Source organism: Aplidium turbinatum, chromosome 1, assembly GCF_918807975.1.
Source record: "Aplidium turbinatum chromosome 1, kaAplTurb1.1, whole genome shotgun sequence".
In the NCBI taxonomy this organism is placed as follows: domain Eukaryota; kingdom Metazoa; phylum Chordata; class Ascidiacea; order Aplousobranchia; family Polyclinidae; genus Aplidium; species Aplidium turbinatum.
In genome coordinates this window covers 56,406,302-56,426,888 of record NC_137472.1, presented here as the reverse complement: position 1 = coordinate 56,426,888, position 20,587 = coordinate 56,406,302, and the positions used below count along the sequence as shown (strand labels likewise).

The window sequence follows — 20,587 nt, the reverse complement described above, 5'->3', positions numbered from 1 at the left end:
ATCCCGCGTAGATGTGTTTGTACCATTTGATGTTAAACAAAGTGGTTTGTCGACACAAAACGTGGAGATCAATTAATTATCCACAGTCGAAACTATTATTCAAATCATGCGTTTGTTTTGGTTTGTTCAATATAAATTGATGTTGCTTGATTTGTCTTGTTTTCTTTGATAAAAAAAATATGAATCTGATGTTTATGACTCACAATTGTGTTTTGTAGCCTCTACTACCTTACTAAGTTTTATTTTGATTTGCTGACTAGCAGTTAACAAACCAATACACAATGTCTTTCCAACAAAATCAAGAAGAAAACGCAACAACTTCAACTGAAGAAACTGAACAACCATCGCCAGGAAATCCTGGTAAGTTCATTTTCAATAATTGGTCTAAGAGACTGCTCAAATGTCGCATGACGTCCTCTGGTGTATGCAAGAACTTTTATATTACCATTGTATGGTTGGCTGCATGACCGAGTAGTGAAAACCCTCGTACGACAGTCGAAAGGGCGCCGGTTCGACACCACTGAAGAGCACGCTGATGTTTATTTGGTAGGACGCTTAATAACGGTGCTTGGTGGACACAAAAATTGACTTCTTTGCTCATGACATTTAACAGTAATAACAAAATAAACTAACCTAAGAATTAAATGCTAAAATATTCTGACATTTTCGAGTCGTTGTTTCAGTAGTTTTGTTTCTAAATAAACATCGTAAGCATTAGACACCCCTAAAAAGGAGAATTGAATTGTGACATTATAACTATAAATAATAATAAACTGTTTTGTTTCTCACAGAACAAGCTCCAAGCAACATAGCTGTTCTTTAACAGCAAGTAATTCAGCAAGACAACCGGCAGTATCATGACCATCAACATCAACATGTTGATCATCAGTCGATCCAGGTTGACCAGCGGCAGTATCACGCCCATCAGCATCATCATCTTCATCATCATATTGATCACCAATTGGTCCAGGATGACCAGTGGCAAAACATAACCAACATTATTCCTCAACCCGAACAAAGCAATGTTCCATTTGGAGATCAGGAAGGTTTGAAGATGTTCATGTTCATATCAAAAATATAATTTTCTAGATTTAATATTTAAACTTTTATTCGCAGAAGTGGGCTTTAAAAATTGTCCCGATTTTAATTGAAAATACTTTACATTTTCTTTTGCTCAGCTTTTAACATTTTTGAGGAAATTGATAAAGTAAACCTCAAAATTTTTTTGCAATAGTAGATTTTTGATTGGTCAATTTTTCCCCGCTAAAAAAACTTTTTGCTTGGGTCAATTGAATGTTGCATGTGTCAGTTGTATTGAATATAAGCTGCGTTACATATAGAGAGCGAAACAATTGAAGTTGCCCTTTCATAGAGTTTACACAAAATTGACCTAATTTTTCCATTATTTCTATATAATTTTAAAATTTGTGATTGGAAACTAGCAACATTTTACACTAAAATAATATTATATGAGAATGTTAAATTTTTTAGCGAAGCTAAATATTTGGATTTCTCTACAAGCTGATTGTTTGCAACAATTAAGTGACATTTTTAGTTGCTTTCATAACATAGAGCGAAGGTAAAATGTATTTGGGCTATGCTGACATGTCATTGATTGCGTATGGTCGTTGTCTTACGGTACGAGGTGTGATGTGAATCTTCCTCTATTAAAGCAACTACAAGATAAAGCTGTATTTCAACTAATGTTGCCATATTTGAAAGTTGTTAGGATCATAAATTTCATGTGGAAAATGTTTGGAAGTTTTAAAGTGGGTATTTGGTGATACTTTGTTGAGTTGGAATCGTAGAAATACGTAACTAGTTAGAGAAATTTAAATTTAGTTTTAGGGAAAATTACCCCTTTAGCTCAGTGGTTACGCGCCCGAATCAAGACCAAGAAGCGCTGGTTCGGTTCTCGAACTCTGCCCTTGAGTATCGCATTTCAGAACTGCTCTCCTTTCAGCGGCACCTAGCAGAGGGAATAATTCACTGAGAACACCATCTTTATAAAAACAAATACGGTATAAGACAAAGCCGTGTTTCAACTAGTGATGCCAAAACTGAAAGCTGCTAAGAACATAAACTTTCCTATGGAGAATGAAAAATTTCCAAAATAAGCATTTTGAGCTACATTTTGTTGAGTTGGATTCGTAAAAATACGCAACTAATTGGAGAAATTTCCACTTGGTTTAGGGAAAAATCATTTGTGATTTTTTCGAAAAACTGATTTTAACGTTCGGTTAATGGAACGTCAATTTTGACAAAGTGTGATTTTGAAAACTTCTTTTTGTCATTAGATCTCAACAAAGCTTTCGACAAACTCAAGGGAGCAACTGGACAACTCTACAAATCCGAGTTTGATGTAGATGTGTCAAGGTTTGATAATCCAGTGTCGAATTTCCCAGAAGTTCATCCAGAACTTCTGTCGGTGGACTTCTACGAAGGAAGGTTCATTCCCAACGACGACCAGTATGATCCCAAAACCACACAAATTAAATTTAAAGAGTCCGATAAAAAGGTTTCGATTGATCAATTAATTTCACGTATTAAATCACAAAGCTTCATATCAATCGTCGGTTACCCTGGGGCGGGAAAGACAACGTTATCAAAGCGCCTGGCAAGGCGTCTAGATGAAACTAGAGACTTTCTCGTTCTGAGGATACCTTTCATGAGCATGAATGATTGCGATGACGAGAAATTAACTTTGAAGGAATTTCTACTTGGAGATGTAAATTTTGACCTGAATACAGAAGAAAAGGATTCTGTTTTCAATTGGATAAAAAATCACATCCACAATTGCTTTTTAATCTTTGACGGATTCGACCAGGTGAACTGGAATTTGATGGATAAAGTGAAAAGATCGAATTATGACTCTTTACTCACCTGCCAGGAACTTGTGTCAAATCTATGTCGAGGAACTTTTTTACCTAATTGCCACATTGTATTCACCTCACGACCACACGCCATGCACAAAATTCCTCAAATATGTCGCCCTAAGCAAACGTACTTTATTGCAGACTTAACGTCCGAAAACATGAAAAAATTGTTTGTTGCTTTGATAAATGATGAACCAAAATCAAGTAAAATTTTTGACAAACTAACTGTAGAAACTCCTCATCTAGAATCCATGTGCCACAATCCTTTAATGTTACAATTATACTTGAGAGCTTCTCTTAGTTTATCGCATGAGGCTGTAAATATTTCAACAATGACCCAAATATTTCAAAGAGTGCTAGGAAACCTCAGAACATCAGAAAACACAGTTGCTTTAACAGATGAAATTGTCCTTAAACTGTCACGAATCGCGTACAATGCAACAAAAAATGGAACCGTAGTAATCACAACTGAAGATCTTCAAAAAGAGAATCTTTTAAGTAAAGACGTGCAAGATATTGTCGTTACATTATTTGCTTCAAATAAAAATTGTGGCCTTTTCCAGGGTAACCAACGATTGTATTTTTCACACCAAACCTTTCAAGAGCTTTTTAGCTCTTTATACATGGTCCACCAAATGACGTTAGATAATTTCACATCATTTGTACAAACTAACCTACTGGTCGGTCACTGGTCAGTCGTTGTTCAAATCTTATCCGGACTTCTGTTGGATTCATGCATGAATGAAGGTAATTATATTTTGTAAACAACGGCTTTATTATTGCATTGAAATCGAATGCAATTGTGATTGTCCATAATTGAATAAATTGTTTTCTATTAAATCAGGAATTCTTAACCAGGGTTTCAAAAAACATTGTGGAATGTAGGTGACTGTTACTTTTCAACCAATTAAAAAAAGGGGTGGGAGAATTGGTTGGTGATTTGAAGGTGGAACCAAAATGGCAAAAGGATAAAAACCACTGTACCAACTTAAACTCTGTTAAACTAATCTACTAAATTATTTTTTCTGTTTAACATTGTGTACAAGATATTGGAATGGTACAAAGACTATGTGGGTATACGCAATTGTATAAATATTATGATAAATTACAGAAGCAGCAACTTGTTGAACTAAGTTGTATAGTTTCATAAACTAATTATGAACATTTTCTGCAGATCAATCTAGTTCTGCAATGAATCAATTTCCTTCAGATGCATCTACGTCAGCACTGACGCAATCACCATTTCAATCACCACCTCTGCCTTCACAAATTGCTTCAAGTAAGAATATCTACTAGACCACTTAAAAGCAGGGGTTCTTAACCTGGGGTCCATGAACCCCTAAGGGATCTGCGAGGCGTTTTCAGGGGTCCGCGAAAGTTTTCGAATTTGCAGCATGATTGATAAATTACGACATTAAAAAATTAGTATTGCTTTATTTGTGTATTTACAACGATTTTGAAACTGTAATACGCAACGCCGTGGTGCGTCCTTTGAAATTTCAAAGGGTGTCGCACTAAGGGTCGGCTTCCTAACTAAAAAAAATTCATACAAAAGACTAAAATCTTTTAATAAGGCTGTGTATTAGGGTGGCTCGATAGGCAGATAGGCGATAAGCGATACATTGAGTTGTTTAGTCGTACTCCCGCTGCCCGTTACTTTTCAACTTAAAATGAAAAGTGGCTCTTATTTTAGAGATTTTTCATGGAAACAATGAGTAAAAAATTTAAACAGAAATCATTCAGAATAGCTTCATTCAGAAACAAAATAGTTTTTATTCTTTAATAGTTTAAAATATTTTTGTCAAGGAAAATCATAAACGCCAAGTAAAGTCAAAGTATTGTTTGGAGCACAAATTATCTTCATTAAAACGTGAAATAAATGATGTGGTGTGTTCATAGATTTCCAAACCTATTCTTGTTAAACATTGTCTCAGTTTGATGGTTAACTCTGCAGTAAAAAATAATAATGTGGACACTCACTCAGTGCAGTCTCTGTTCCAGTATTCTGGCAATTAACAGCGTGACATCCACTGACAAGATTTTATTTTGCTCTCATTGATATAATACAGTTATTCAGTCATTGCACCAATAACTACCGCAGTGGAGTTGACCAGACAAACCAAATACTGTACGTTTCATCCCACTAATTATTCTACGTTGACTTCAATAAATTAAATTAACAGCATTATATTACACAAAAAAATACCTAACCACCAGACGGCATTTAACATAATTACATGAAAATAAACTAAAAATTACAAACGTTTTCGGCAAAACCAACTGACTGATGTTCTTCATAAATTGAAATTACAGATCTGATCTATATACAGAGTATCTAAAAAAGAAACGCTAAAACATGAAACGGCAAGGCAGAGGAGAGGGAAAATCACATGACGCTTAATTGCCTAACAAAAACCACAAATCAATGACGCAAAAATTACTTGAAAACATTTAGCAGATAGGAAACAGCTGCCTATTGAGGCGAGGATTACAAGATTTTATGAGCAAAGCCTCATGGATTTTAGTTTCAAATTCGGTGAAGCATTTACGTACAAGTTGCAAAGTCGCAAACTTTGAACTGAGAAGAATCGCTTCAAATCGGTTATTTTTTTCGTTTTTTTTTTCATTTTCTTGGAAGTACAGAATGACATTAACTCAAGCACCGAAATGGCCGATTTACACGATGTTTTTCTGCTGAGACTGCAAATGTCACGCATGTACGCATAGACGTTCAAAAATAAAGTTTAATTCGCTCTTTACTTTTTGCAAAAATATTTTTGATCTAATTTGAGAGGAACCGAAACATTTCATTTTATATGAAATGATAATCTCCAATTGAGTTAAGGTGAAGAATGTGATTGTTCATTCTTTGAGGGTATCTTTCAGCTACTCTCAAAATATTGATCACTGTTCTGCGGGGAAACCTTAAAGGGGTACTAAAGGAAAAACCTGACTTGGCGATTTTCCACGTTCTTTGTGTTTAACATGCTACCATAAAACGATTTTCAATAAAATTTTGCCCCATTGCGGTCTGACCACCATTGTGGGCGTGCTTTTGTCAGAGCTTTCAAAATGAGATTGAGCCTGAGCAACGAAGCGTGCGACTGTGCAGTCTACGTCATAAAGGCTAGCAATCAACCGATCACGCAATAATTGTTACTGCGGGCGATTTGACTGTAGGCTATGTATCGTCGGCTCCAGCTCGTGTCCGAGCATTGGTTTTGTCTTCAAATTGAATTTGGTTTTGGATGGTGATGTCGTATGTGGCTTTGGAGGCCCAGTCTGTGATGGAAAAGACGTGGGCAAAAGTCAAAAGTCAGGCTATGTATGTATTTACATCAAAACAGCACATTTTAACATCAAAACAGCAGACAGTTTGCTCAAAACATCAGATTGGTAACGTGGCTTTTGTTATTGCTGGCCTTTATGACGTATTCTCGAGCAGTGTTTGCACGTTTTGGCCATTTTGAAAAAAATGAAAATAAATGAAACTCTGGACTTTGGGCCTTGCCAGCGCCATTGAAAACAAATTTTTTTCGGTAATTGTTTTTGAAATGTATTCTTGAATGTTCAGTTTACTCATTTTAATGCTTAATTCCGGTTTGAAATTTTCCTTTAGTATGCCTTTAAGACTTGTTCCTGCGATGTCAGTCAGCGTGTGTGCGCTTTTGTGACCTATGTCCATCAGTAAAAATAATGTTATGCCCAGACAGCAAATCAACCATTTTTTTTCGATTCAACGTCTGCAAATGTACAAAAAAGGGTTGATGTGCTGTCGGGATAGTTTTGTCTGAACAAAATTGGAATCAGATCCACCAGTATCAGAGCAAAAAGCAAAACCATTTGGCACCTGAGCTGGTTCACTCGAGCAGTGATAAATAACGTAAATAGGACGTGATAAAAAATGAATATGTTTAACGTAAGAGATTCAATCTTTTTCAGGTGAAAAATTGCAAAAACGGAAAGTATTTCTTTCAGAGCTGTATAAAAAAACTCGAAAAGTTGCTGTTGGTAAGTAAATGTTTTTACTAGTCAACACAGTGTTCTATGCTAAGGATGTTTTACCAATTTTGAGGTGGCCCATATTTAGGCAACTGAAAACGGAACCAATATTGCATCGTTGTTGTTTTAAGTAAATTTTCTTTTAAAGTGTTTAAATTTCAGTTTAAAACGATCAAAAGATGAAAAATTGCCAAGTGAATGAAATCAGCCAGGTTAGGAAACAAAGGTTCTAGCAGAAAATATCACTAAAATATTAGTGCAGATGTAAGCTTGGTAAGCATAAGACTATGTATTCAATGTAGCGGTAATAGATAGGCGCTACATTGAGTTGTTTAGTCGTATACTCCCGCTGCCCGTTACTTTTCAACTTAAAGTGAAAAAATGGCTCTTATTTAAATATTTTTCATGGAAACAATGAGTGAAAACGTTAAAACAGAAATCATTCAGAATGGTTTCATTCAGAAACAGAATAGTTTTTATTCTTTAATAGTTTAAAATATTTTTGTTATAGAAAATGATTTAAACGCCAAGTAAAGTCAAAGTATTGTTTGGAGCACAAATTATCTTCATTAAAACGTGAAATAAATGATGTGGTGTGTTCATAGATTTCCAAACCTATTCTTGTTAAACATTGTCTCAGTTTGATGGTTAACTCTGCAGTAAAAAATAATAATGTGGACACTCACGCAGTGCAGTCTCTGTTCCAGTATTCCAGCGATTGACAGCATGACATCCACTGACAAGATTTTATTTTTCTCACATTGATATAATACAGTTATTCAAACGAAGTGAAACCAACCAACAGACAAAGATTTCGTATTAATTTACCGCCTGCAAACGTTGAAGCAATATAAAATGACGGATTTTTCTATCTAGTGTGTCACGCAAGAAAAATGCAGATCAATTTTATTGTTAAAGTGTTAGTAAACCAAATGATTATTATATCGTACCAATACCTACCGCAGTGGAGTTGACCAGACAAACCAAATACTGTACGTTTCATCCCACTAATTATTATACGTTGACTTTAATAAATTAAATTAACAGCATTATATTACACAAAAAAATACCTAACCACCAGACGGCATTTAACATAATTACATGAAAATAAACTAAAAATTACAAACGTTTTCGGCAAAACCAACTGACTGATGTTCTTCATAAATTGAAATTACAGATCTGATCTATATACAGAGTATCGAAAAAAGAAACGCATAAACATGAAACGGCAAGGCAGAGGAGAGGGAAAATCACATGACGCTTAATTGCCTAACAAAAACCACAAATCAATGACGCAAAAATTACTTGAAGACATTTAGCAGATAGGAAACAGCTGCCTATTGAGGCGAGGATTACAAGATTTTATGAGCAAAGCCTCATGGATTTTAGTTTCAAATTCGGTGAAGCATTTACGTACAAGTTGCAAAGTCGCAAACTTTGAACTGAGAAGAATCGCTTCAAATCGGTTATTTTTTTTCGTTTTTTTTTTTCATTTTCTTGGAAGTACAGAATGACATTAACTCAAGCACCGAAATGGTCGATTTACACGATGTTTTTCTGCTGAGACTGCAAATGTCACGCATGTACGTATAGACGTTCAAAAATAAAGTTTAATTCGCTCTTTACTTTTTGCAAAAATATTTTTGATCTAATTTGAGAGGAACCGAAACATTTCAATTTAGATGAAATGATAATCTCCAATTGAGTTAAGGTGAAGAATGTGATTGTTCATTCTTTGAGGGTATCTTTCAGCTACTCTCAAAATATTGATCACTGTTCTGCGGGGAAACCTCAAGACTTGTTCCTGCGATGTCAATCAGCGTGTGTGCGCTTTTGTGACCTATGTCCATCAGTAAAAATAATGTTATGCCCAGACAGCAAATCAACCAATTTTTTTCGATTCGATGTCTGCAAATGCAAAAAAACGGTTGATTTGCTGTCGGGATAATTTTGTCTGAACAAAATGGGAATCAGATCCACCAGTATCAGAGCAAAAAGCAAAACCATTTGGCCCCTGAGCTGGTTCACTCGAGCAGTGATAAATAACGTAAATAGGACGTGATAAAAAAATGAATATGTTTTACATGAGAGATTCAATCTTTTTCAGGTGAAAAATTGCAAAAACGGAAAGTATTTCTTTCAGAGCTGTATAAAAAACCCCGAAAAGCTGCTGCTGGTAAGTAAATGTTTTTACCTAGTCAACACAGTGTTTTATGCTAAGGATGTTTTACCAATTTTGAGGTGGCCTATATTTAGGCAACTGAAAACCAATATTGCATCGTTGTTTTTTTTAAGTAAATTTTTTATAAAAATGTTTAAATTTCAGTTTAAAAACGATCAAAAGATGAAAAATTGCCAAGTGAATAAAATCAGCCAGGTTAGGAAACAAAGGTTCTAGCAGAAAATATCACTAAAATATTAGTGTAGAATGTAAGCACGGTAAGCATAAGACTAGAGCATAACAAGTAAACTGTAGCTTATACAAAATAAAGTGGAAAATTGTGATCTCTAGTTCATATTCAAGCAACGGTACTCATTTCTTTAAGGCAGCAAGAACTTTTAAAGTTGAAGTAACTCAAACAGATTTTTCTAATAAGACCGAACTTGACACAAGTTATTAAATATTTGATATAAGAAAACTACCGTTTACTGTCGTGTAAGCGGAGAAAACTTTTTTCGCTTGTCATTGAGAAATTCCAAGTCTGACTAATTAGATTGCTGGAAGATGGAGACTTCTGTTTCTTCGACTTGTTGTTTTTCTTTAGTCATTGCAAACAAACTGTATTTATTCAGAAATGTCTGCAAATAAGCAGGCACTAACCCAGTGGTTCTTAACCTTTTTTTCCCCAGCGCCCCTTTTCAGAGATTTCCATAGTCTGGCGCCCACCATAATATAAGGGCTGTAGCCTACTAATGACATTTTCTTCCAAGACTATAAGGCTAGCCTACAGCCAGTAGTAATTAGTTATTAGTTAGTAAGAAAAAACTAGTTTAAGCAGATGTTAGTTTTAATACTAAAAAATCAGCACAGATGTGCCTTAAGGCTCTTAACTTAAAAGTCTTAAGGCACATCTCTGCTGATTTTTTAGTAGTTAGTAAGAGTTACACTAATAACCATTATTGACTGACTATTATTATGACCAGTCCTTATGGTTTGCTTGCACTGCCTGCCCGCTGTCCCTGCCAAAAGCTGACCACAAAATGCCATTTACTTACTACAAGGAAAGGGAAACAATGCCCATTATCAACAACAAAGGCCATGCACAACACCATCCGACGTCCACGCTTGTCGGATGGTGTTGTGCATTGTGCTGTATAGGCCAACATAGAATGCTCTGAGAGAGAATCACTACTTCCCTTGTTAAACACAATCTCTATACTGTATATAGCTCCTTATCCTCGGTGGATTCTCGTACCCCCAGCAGAACTACTAAAGCAAATTTGCAGTGAGGAAAATATCGTTACACCTTCTGAATGTAGCGCCCCCTATAACGCCCCCTGAATATTTCCGCCCCTCTAAAAGTTAACAGCGCCCACTAGGGGGCGGTAGCGCCCAGGTTAAGAACCACTGCACTAACCGATTAATGCAATAAACAAAGAAAAACGAAACACATGATGAGACACTGCTTCAACGCGTGATGGAAACCTACAAGAAATTACCATCAGGCATTGGAGCGTGCAAAGCAATGTTGCATAACGCGTTTTCGAATAATAAATTCTCATCAGTGCAACTACGTTTGAACACGTAATAACAACGTTATAATACAATTTAAAACCCATTACATATATTACAAAGGTTATAAAAACATATTCTCAGTGTTCAATTGAATATTAATAAATCCAGAGATATCAGAAAATCAATTTCTTGCATATGATTCCAGACCGACATTACTCGCTTAAGTGTTTTATGAACAGGCTTAATGTTCAAAGTAAAACAGCCATAACAATGAACATCTACCGAATTATACTAATTGAAATTATTATAGTAAGTAACAAATTAATAGACGGTACTGTTATCAATATAACAGACACAGAGAACATTTCTAACCCCAACTCTGGCAACACTTGTCACGAAACTGTGATTTTTGATGATAAACACTTTGTTGTTCAAAATATTTGTTTGCATTTTGTTTAGGGGTAAATAAATTCATGTTTTATTCTTAAGTAAACAACTTGGATTCAATGTTCGATTATTTTATGGTTAGAACCAAACTGTGGTTTTAGATTACAACTTGGTTAGCCGAGCTAATATTGATTGATATTATTCCTTCATTATTAGAACACAAAGATGATCGCTCCATTATCGCCATCAGCAGAATCCTGAGAGAAGGCAACGACGAGGATGTGACCATGGCCTCAGGACGTCATTTTGATGGAGGGAGGATACGGATGGAATCCTCCGACGCTCAGAATGACATTCATGCGGTGACGTCATTCCTCAAATCGATGCCAGGGCGGATTGGAAAGCTTGATCTGTACGAATGCGAAATGAATTCCAACCAATTCTGTCCATGGAAGGAGGCGATCAATTCGATGCCTGGATCCGTAAGTCATGTTTAACTTTTATAACCAACGTTTACATTGATCCATGGTTGCATTAACATCGGTTGTTACGTTGATTTAACGTTAATTTACATTGTTTTATCGTCCGACTCCAAATCAGTTTCCAGTTTTTAATTTTAATTATTTAAGTTTTGTTAAACTTCTACAAATAAACAAAACGTCACAAACAACAATTGTTGTTGCATAATTGTTGCATCATAATTATTTGTGTTTAGATTGTTTGGATGGATCTCGAAGGCAACTTCTTATCTGCCCATGACGTCATCGAGGTAATGAGCAAAGTTGAGGAGGAAGTTGTGATGAGGGATTGCCTCGATGATGGTGATGGGGAGAGGAGAGTTGTGAACATGATGGAACGATCCATGTTGAAGGAAGCTCTGGATGGGTCGGACAACAAGGTGAAAGTTACGTTGTATCAACGTTATCTAACATAATATGTAGAGTACATTACGTTGTACATCAACGTTATCTAACGTCACATGTACTAAACTCTAACCTCGAATTGTTCATAATATTTTACTTCTGGTAATTGTAGCCTAGCTAGCTTACATTCACCAAGGTTTGTTATTCTATCGTTGATTCTACGTCAATAAACATTAAATCAACGTGAAGTATTTGCATTAACATTACATTGATTCAACGACGTTCCATCAATGCACAAGGTCAACAGTTGAAAGGATCCAAAGTATTCCAAGTTTGGTAACTTCTTTAATTTAATTATTCGCTTCGTCTTTTACAGAAGTTGAAGATCACGGTTTGGATTGATGACGTCATCATCCACAAGGATCGAGAAGATTGAAAGATTTTGTTGTTTATTTATTTGATGTCGTTTTTTGTTAAATTAATGTTATCCGTTTATTGTTTATTGTTATACAACGACGACGTTGTATCAACGTAAACATACACGCCGACTTCCGGGGGGGCGGCCCCCCGTAAATTTGTGGTTGCGGGGCAACAAAAATGGCTATTACAATTGGTGTTTCAAAGATGAAATACTTCGCGAAAGAGATTTAGATCATTTAAACGTACTTAAAAAATGCAGAAAGCGAAAAACAGCCTACGTTGCTCTTCCCCGCAAAACAGCAGCGGATCGCATGACTTTCTCTGGAACGTGAATTACTACTGAGATGCGCACGGCACGCACGCTCACAGTCACACACTGCTTAGTGTTGGTTGGTTGGTTTGAATCTTTATCCTCGGACTGATAAAGCTTTGATTGGTTATTCCTGGTAGTTTCGCATACTTGTAGAGGCTCTTGACACAGGGTCGGTTACCGAGATTGGCAGAGTGACGTTTTTCGATTGTTGAAGTCTTGTTGCAGGGGAATTATTCCATTCACTAGGTGCCGCTGAATGGAGAGCAGTCCTGAAATGCATTGCTCAAGAGCACACCCGAGAGTCGAACTTGCGCCGCGTGATCATGAGCCGGCGCGTTACCACTGAGCTAACGGCGGCTTATCTTCCGGAGCAACTTCAAAGTCAAAACGCGTGGTAGCGAATGCGAGTTTGAATGTTTATTCTCATTTCAAGAGTGATCCAAACGTCCGTTAGGTTTCTTGTGACTTCAAACATGAAATCGATCTTAGCAAACTTTATCGAGTTGAAACTACGACACAACGAACAATTACGTGAATAGGCCTACAACTTAAAAAGAAAAAATGCATTTTTCAAAACTGTCATCCGTGTTTTGCTTCAATAAGCACTGTATTGATGAATATATTGTGAAAATATATAGGCTCAGAGGCGTAGCAACCGCCCTCCGGTCGGAGGGAGCCCCGCAAGAAATGAGGGCCCCTCCGCCGAAGATTTTGGAAAACTATTGAAATATAGGATATAACCACGTGGTCATAAATGCACGCGAAATAGCAGAGCTTATTGGTATTGAGCAGGTATTTTCAAAGAACACGGTACAACGTAGGAAGAGAATGTTTGGTTACGAATGTGTTGATGATTCGAGTCGTCTTTCTGCTGAAGAAAAATTCAAATCGCAATTTTTTCTTGTTCTCACTGATCAGGCCATGGCTTCTGTTTCTTCGCGCTTTGACCAACTCGTGGAGTGGTCAGGCCAGGATTTAGGGAGGGGCAGAGGGGGCAGGTGCTCCGGCCCCCCGAATTTTAAAGGGCCCCTTACGTGGGCCCCCCTATGCTGTATAAAATCCTCAGTACGTGCACTCTGTGCATGTTAACTTGGCTGCAAGTTTCTTGCAGCCACGTTGTTGGACAGAAAACCGGTCACTCAACTCACAAGGCAAAGTAGCACACTTTTCGGTTTAATCGTCATGAAACTATATAAGCATGAAGTAATTGTGAACTACTACCAACCTACGGAGCTTAACCAATCACAACAGAAGTATGAATAATTGAATATAGATCTACACTAACAAAAATTTAAAAAAATATTTTATATGCGGGAGCTTAGTATGCAGCAAGTGAGCATTTGAGAACTGCAAGCAAAGGAAGTGATCTGATGTGTAGAAACTGTATCCGATGCCACATGTTCGACTGTCAGTTATTGGTTAAAAGTTTTCTAACTTGATTCCTCACAAGTTTCAAGGCACTTGCATGTTAGCAACGATTACAACTTTATCTATTTTTTTACTATGCTGAGTAGATCTTGTTCAATTGAAGCGCTTAGTGATCTCATATTTCTTTTGCATAACGTAACGCTTTGAACATATGAATCTACTGCTGGTTGCTTAACGAATAAACGATCTAAAACGTCTCTTGCAGCTCTAGAATATTCAGTTTGTTCCTCATTCTAAAACGGTATCTTGTGCCACAGGGTGCCGAGTCTGTGTGCCAGCGCCAGTGGGGGGGATGTCACCTTCCCTCCTCCTTCTTCCATTGTTTTTTTTTATTGTTTTTCTGCCGGGAGACTTATCCAGAAGAGGCTTATATTGCTGATCTGGATGCCAAAAGCGGAGCTGTGTTGAATCCTCATGGACGCATATGGACTATGGTGGCTTGAGGCGGTGCTCCTGTAGTCTACCGGTTACTTGTATTGCCATGTAAAGATGTTTACATCCCCCCACACAATACGCGATTCTAGGTTAGGTTTTGTACGTGAAAGCGGTCTGCTTGAACTGGGTTATCATATCAGTACTTGCAGTGGCTTTGTGAAATAAAATAATTAATTTGGAAACTGTGGGCTACTTTTTTTTTTAAATACAATATATCAAATTGTTGGACACTATCTTCAATAAAAGTGACGTTCGAACTTAGCTTTGTTGATGTAAATGTATTGTAGAGTACATTACGTTGTATCAACGTTATCTATGAGCTTTTGGAAGAATAACCTCACTGCCACGTTTCAGGGCTTCTTTAAACAGATTTCTACTGGAAAGAAACAATTTTTACTGTGATTATCCTAGTTGCTGAGGGGACTTCGACTCCCAGACTCTCCAACACTTTCTCAGAAATCCAATTCGAGTTACATTTTACCTAAAAAAGTGGTTGGGTATATATAGTTTAACTTTTGTGGCTGCGTGTAAATTAACTTATTCACCAAACCGCTAAAAATAGTCTTGTCAAACTGGACCTTTGTTAAGATTAGTTGAGATACCCTGCTCCACAGTATAGCAGCCTCTCAATTTAGTCAGAAAAGTCATCGCCAATTAGGCTAGAAACCCTAGCCTACACCCTAGATCCCCGAATGCTCAAGCGAAGAAATCAATGTTGTCCAAATTAGGAACTACAGGCTGATAAAATTTGAAAAAATCCTTGAATAAAGTTTATTGAACTTTTAAATCTCGACGAAGGCAGAGCTTACGTTTGCTTATCATCAAAATGTCATTTTTATCAAAAAGTACGGTGTTGCAATGGAAGGAGAGCAGCGGTTCGACACCGCTTGGGAGGAAAGCTGCTGTACCGTGATGCTTGGCACATACAGTAGTGAAATCCCAACATGAGAGCAGGCTATATTTGATTCGGTATCTCTATATTGTAATTACATTGAAATAACTGTGATTACATTGCGCAGCATGTAATTATTATTATAATATGTGTGAGTTGCCTCAATGAAAATAACATAAAATATTTCATGTTTTTATTATCTACAGAAAATGAATAATGGACAAATATCGGAAGTTGGTTTCCAAGACGATGAACAAAAGCTTGTTGGAAAGAGGGTAGGCTAACTAAATTGTTAAGAAAATTAATGCTCTAGCAAAGCTTACTATCATTGTTATTACTTCAAGACAATGAAATTCAAAACGAAATAATTTGAACATTTTGAACATTTTACTTTGAGCAAATTAGCACAAATAGATCAACCAATACAAAATCAACTCCAAAATTCGCAGCTTAGGGTCTCTGTGAATTTAAATCTGGTCTTGTATATGCAGATTTGGAGAAACAAAGCACGGGATATAAAAAAGGGATTTCTCTACGAGGTAAATGCTTGATAAAAGGATTGGTTTATGATGGCATTTATTAGCAATTGTTTTCTCTAGTGAAACAATGCATAGTAGGCTAAGTCATGCTGTCTTAATCTCGAGCACTATTGCTTCAAAATGAAACATAGCTGACATTACTGAAAAAATACTGCAGCTAAATTGTACGTGTTGCTGATTAAATGTTAAAAATATACTGCTCTGAGATATTCTAAAAAAATAATGACACTGCAAATAAAAACAGTGTAGGTTTTGAATGTTTGCTGAACATGAGTTTAGTATCTACATTTTAGGTTTCTTGTTTTTTATTACGTTGACCAGGTGTTCCAACCATTTTGATTCTAAAAGGTCTTTTTCATACTTTTTATTGCAAGGGCTTGTGTTGGCTACAATTCTAAGTTACAGGATTTATGTTTTTTACAGACAAGTTTAAGTCTGGTTTTTGATTTAGTTTAAAACGAGTATTACAAATGTTAAAACTTCGTAAAAGACAATAATATCAAACCTTGGTACAGTATGTCCGTCGGAACACTTCACACAGTTCGATTAATTGGGTTCACAGTTTACTGATATGAAGCGGCAAATATTTTAAAGCTGTTAACAGTTGATCAAAGCCTGCAATAAAGCAGTTGGCCTTTAGAGACTGATATCCTTCTTTCGTCACATGCAAATCACTTCTGCCTGTAACCAGCTTTCCATCTTTCAGGTCGTTGCAAACAAACGGAATGGAGTGGGCGTTGACAAGTGGAATTACTTTGCCCGCGGCTGCCACCAACTGAGCGTCGCAAACAGCTTCGATCATGTTCGATTTATGAAGAACATGAAGGTGCTCAACTGCGCTGAAATCAATGGCAAGAATGAGGAAGAAAAGAGAAATGTAGACTATCAGATATGCGTAAGAGACAAGGTAAGTGATGAGTACTTATTAGATTGCTTGCTGCTGAAGTAATAAAGTATAATACTGACAACTAACAAGCGTTTGCTATTTTGCGAACTGACCAAGATAGCCTGAAGCAGCGGTTCTTAACCTTTTGCCTTGTCGGCACCACTTTGAAATTACCAATCAGTTCTCGCACCACCTCCTAGGATTGGCTGAAACTAATAGTCGCCTACAGGTCGAAAATTTTGTTGAAACCTGGTAAAACAACTTTGCTTCTTACGTCATATCATAACAAACCTTGATAACTCAGCATCCCCCACACCGCCTAGGCACAGGTCTCGCACTCTTTAGTGGTACGTGCACGCCTGGTTAAGAACCCCTGGCCTAAAGCGTTTGATCACATTCAGAATTTGTTATATTTTGAAGAATCTTTACAACAAAGTGTTTGATGACGTAAACTAAACGTCTTTTTAAACTTGCATAGTTAAATTGTGTTACTTGACTTGGGAAGTTTTTCTTACTAGAGTGGCAATAACCACTTTGTCTATTTATGTTTAAACGTACAACAGGAATGCAGTAACCTCTACGAGATGTTTCACACAGGAGATATCTTGTATCGCCGAGCCTCCAAGCATAAAATAAGCAACGTAGTGGAGTGCATGTAAATGAAAATATAACGCCACAAAAGGTCAGTAGTTGAATGCCTTGGGCCAAGTAGTTTGATGTATCAAATTTTGTTTTTCTAAACCGAATAGCTAACTAACTGTAGTAGCGTTTTTGAGATGCAGACTTTGTATGCCAAAATGTCTTTAATCGAGCGGTTTTCTTTAATTTGGATATGGAGAGAAGACGCATGTGATAGTACGTTCGTTTCTAGAGCCAAAATTTTATAGGAGGTCAATTACGCGATGGCAAAGTAAAGAAATGATAGATGAGACTCCATACGACACAAGTTCATTTAAAATGTTCTTTTTTTTAAATTAAATTTTGGCGGCTTTTTGTTGTAACTTTTCCAGACTATTTTGTACATATGACATTATCCTATCAGAAGACTGACTACAAAATAATCTGACTTTGTCAATATGAATATACTGTAAATCATTTATTGAATTGGAAACAAATTACACTGCAGCTTGCCATCTGTTGTCAACATTTGCGGCAGCAGAAGAAAGTGAAAGGGTTTTCTAAAATAACATACATAAGCACAAATCCAGTAGTTGCCAAGCACAAACGACAGGAAATAGCAGCATTTGAATCAATAGTAAACCATAAAACAATTCATACGTTTATATACCGTTTCATTGCCAAGTAAGCTGGTTGAATTTTGACAACAGTGTAGCAACAGCATAGTAACGTACAGTAGCGCACCCAGAAAAAAGTTTAGGGGGGGGCTACATCAGAAATGTCGGCTGAGTGATTTGCGACAATAGTGACAGCAGTGGCGTATCCTGATGGGTTGAGCAAGAGAAGTCGTGGGGGTAAAGCAATAAAAGTCGTGGGGGTAAAAGCGTGCCGAAGACACGCGTATTCTAGGGGGTCCGGGGCGCAAAATTATTTTTCCCACGAGATTTCTGTCTCATTTAGGCTACATATTTTGGTTAAAGTTTGTATTAAAACCGTGTGTATGCTTCATTTTCACGTTGGCACGGTTGATTCAGTGGTTTCATTCTCTGACTAGTGATCGTGAGAACGAGGGTTCGACGCCCGTCGAAGTCAGACTTTTTTTTTCTTTAAATTAATTTTTGCGGTGCACAAGAGCTTTGCAAAAAAAGTAGGGTTATTTAAAGCTTATATTTTATTATCATTGCAGAATTTCATTGGCAAATAGTTATTTCACAATCTGAATCAACCAATCTCTCAAAACACTTTCGGAAAATCTTACTTTTAGAGTGACTAGAATCAATGACACAGAAATCTCGTGGGAAAAAAATTTCGCGTCCGGGGCATGCCTCCCCGAAAATTTTTTGCAAAATTACACTCAAATAATGGATTATAGTGCTTTCTGGAAACATTTTTAGGATAATATTTGTATAAAATTTATTAGCAAATGAACAGCTATTAACTTAAAATGAAAGGTAGCTCTTACACGAACGGGCCAAAACTGCGGCTCAAATTAGAGAACACCACAAATTCAGCTTAACTGCTCAGTTACAGCTACCTACTGCTGTAGTAGCCAGGATAACAGTGTAAATCTAACATTAGGCTCAAGCTTTTCCTTGCGAGGCAGATAACCTCAAAGCCTTAGATTTTCTCATTACGCACCGGAATAATACCCAACAGGAAGCAACTCTGAGATTGCTTCCACAGATTAGTTAATAGAACGTAAATCGTGTAAACTTTGCTTTGGTATTTTCCTTTGTTTCTCACCTTGTTTCTTCGTATAGCAAAAACGAGAACAATGGATGCGGTACGAATCTCTGCTTCCGTAAGCTTCCAACTTTTTTAAAATTAAAATCTAGACGGGGACATGAGATAGAAACTGTTCTAATTCGTATTCAGGTAAAGAAATTACGAAATCGTTTTACTGAAAAATATTATCTTTTTTTTTTCAATTTTGGTAGGGGAAGCAATGCTTCCCTTGCTTCCATTGAGGATACTCCCCTGAGTGACAGTGACAATAGGCCAATACCCATCCCTTTGATTAATATTTAAGGCACTCACGGCCCACAACCCACCGGTTGCCGATATTGTTCTCTCAACGAGATTACAAGTTGGCCTAGTGAACCCCGGGGAGTGAACCCCATGCTACTAGCACCATTAGCATCCTCATTCCTACGTCTACTCTCGCAATCTTGTATAGATCTTGACTTTTTCCTCATGTATGACAAGATAGAATTAACTTTCTGTTTGCCAATACAAATAAGTGCGAAAACAACAACTAGCACGAAAACAGTTTGAAACAAAACACTAATTTGTAAACATTAAATTTGATGTAAACGTTTTTCCTACTTACAAAACATTCAAAATTAGTTCGTATGTTCAATAAAAAGTCCTAAACTCCTTCGTCTTTCTGCTCAAATTACGTATACAGTTTTACATGTCCGTGTGATTCAGCATTGACGTACGGTACATCGGTAGGCTATGCCCACCAGACATTTGACGACGAGAGCATCTGAACTTTAAAAGTGCCATCAAAGACCATATCATAGAGTGTTCTTTTTGTACCGATCGAAAATTCTCTGCTGACTCATTTAAAATTTTACGCAAAGGCAAATCTCAATTTGATATCAAAATTCAGGAAGCAGTGTTAATCAAAAGCTACAACCCAAATTTAAACAAAAAATTAACTTATTTGCTGGAGGCTCGTCTATTCTCCTCAACATTTACTTGATGTAGGTATCACGTTCGCTGTGGTGCAAATTTTTTTGTAGTTATTCATGTAGTTGCCTTTTCCTAATAGTTGAAATTTATTGTATTTTTACAAACATTTTCAGGTTCCTGATGAGGGCTTAAGTAAAGCCGAAAACGTTCTGGTGTTAAAACTATTTGTAAATATGTAAAATATATTGTTATAATGATCAGCCCTGTCATATTGTTGTGTCTTATTCATATCTAACCTGTAAGCAAAAGGTATAAATGGGGAACATACAAAAACTTGATTTTTGGTGGCGGGTTTGGGGGGGGCTTGAGCCCCCTTAGCCCCATGCTGGGTGCGCTACAGGTAACGTATCGTATCAACGTGAATCTGGGGTGGTAAATGGATAGACCCTCGGCCTGAGAGGCTCACACGACGAACATTCTGAAATTCTCATACGTTAGCCAAACAGACACAATTCTCATGCGTTACAACTCAATAACATGAAGCAGTCTTTAAAACTGGTTAAGCTTATTCTAATTATAACTTCTAGATGTAGCCTACAAATTAGATTTAGAACT

At 36.8% G+C, this 20,587-nt stretch overlaps 1 protein-coding gene across 2 annotated transcripts; it reads left to right on the top strand.

The window, feature by feature from the left end:
• The first annotated feature begins 222 nt into the window (after positions 1-222).
• LOC145783542 (uncharacterized) lies at positions 223-14,153 on the top strand. Of its 2 annotated transcripts, XM_082595446.1 has the most exons (9): positions 223-360; positions 792-1,046; positions 2,298-3,623; positions 4,051-4,155; positions 6,819-6,887; positions 8,986-9,054; positions 11,158-11,423; positions 11,657-11,839; positions 12,181-14,153. In XM_082595446.1, exons 3-9 carry the CDS (start codon positions 2,669-2,671, stop codon positions 12,238-12,240), a joined length of 1,707 nt encoding a protein of 568 aa, XP_082451572.1. In that variant the 5' UTR covers positions 223-360; positions 792-1,046; positions 2,298-2,668; the 3' UTR covers positions 12,241-14,153. The 2 variants fall into 2 exon arrangements, with proteins under 2 accessions (XP_082451572.1, XP_082451577.1); XM_082595451.1 differs by lacking the exon at positions 6,819-6,887.
• Positions 14,154-20,587: the final 6,434 nt, after the last annotated feature.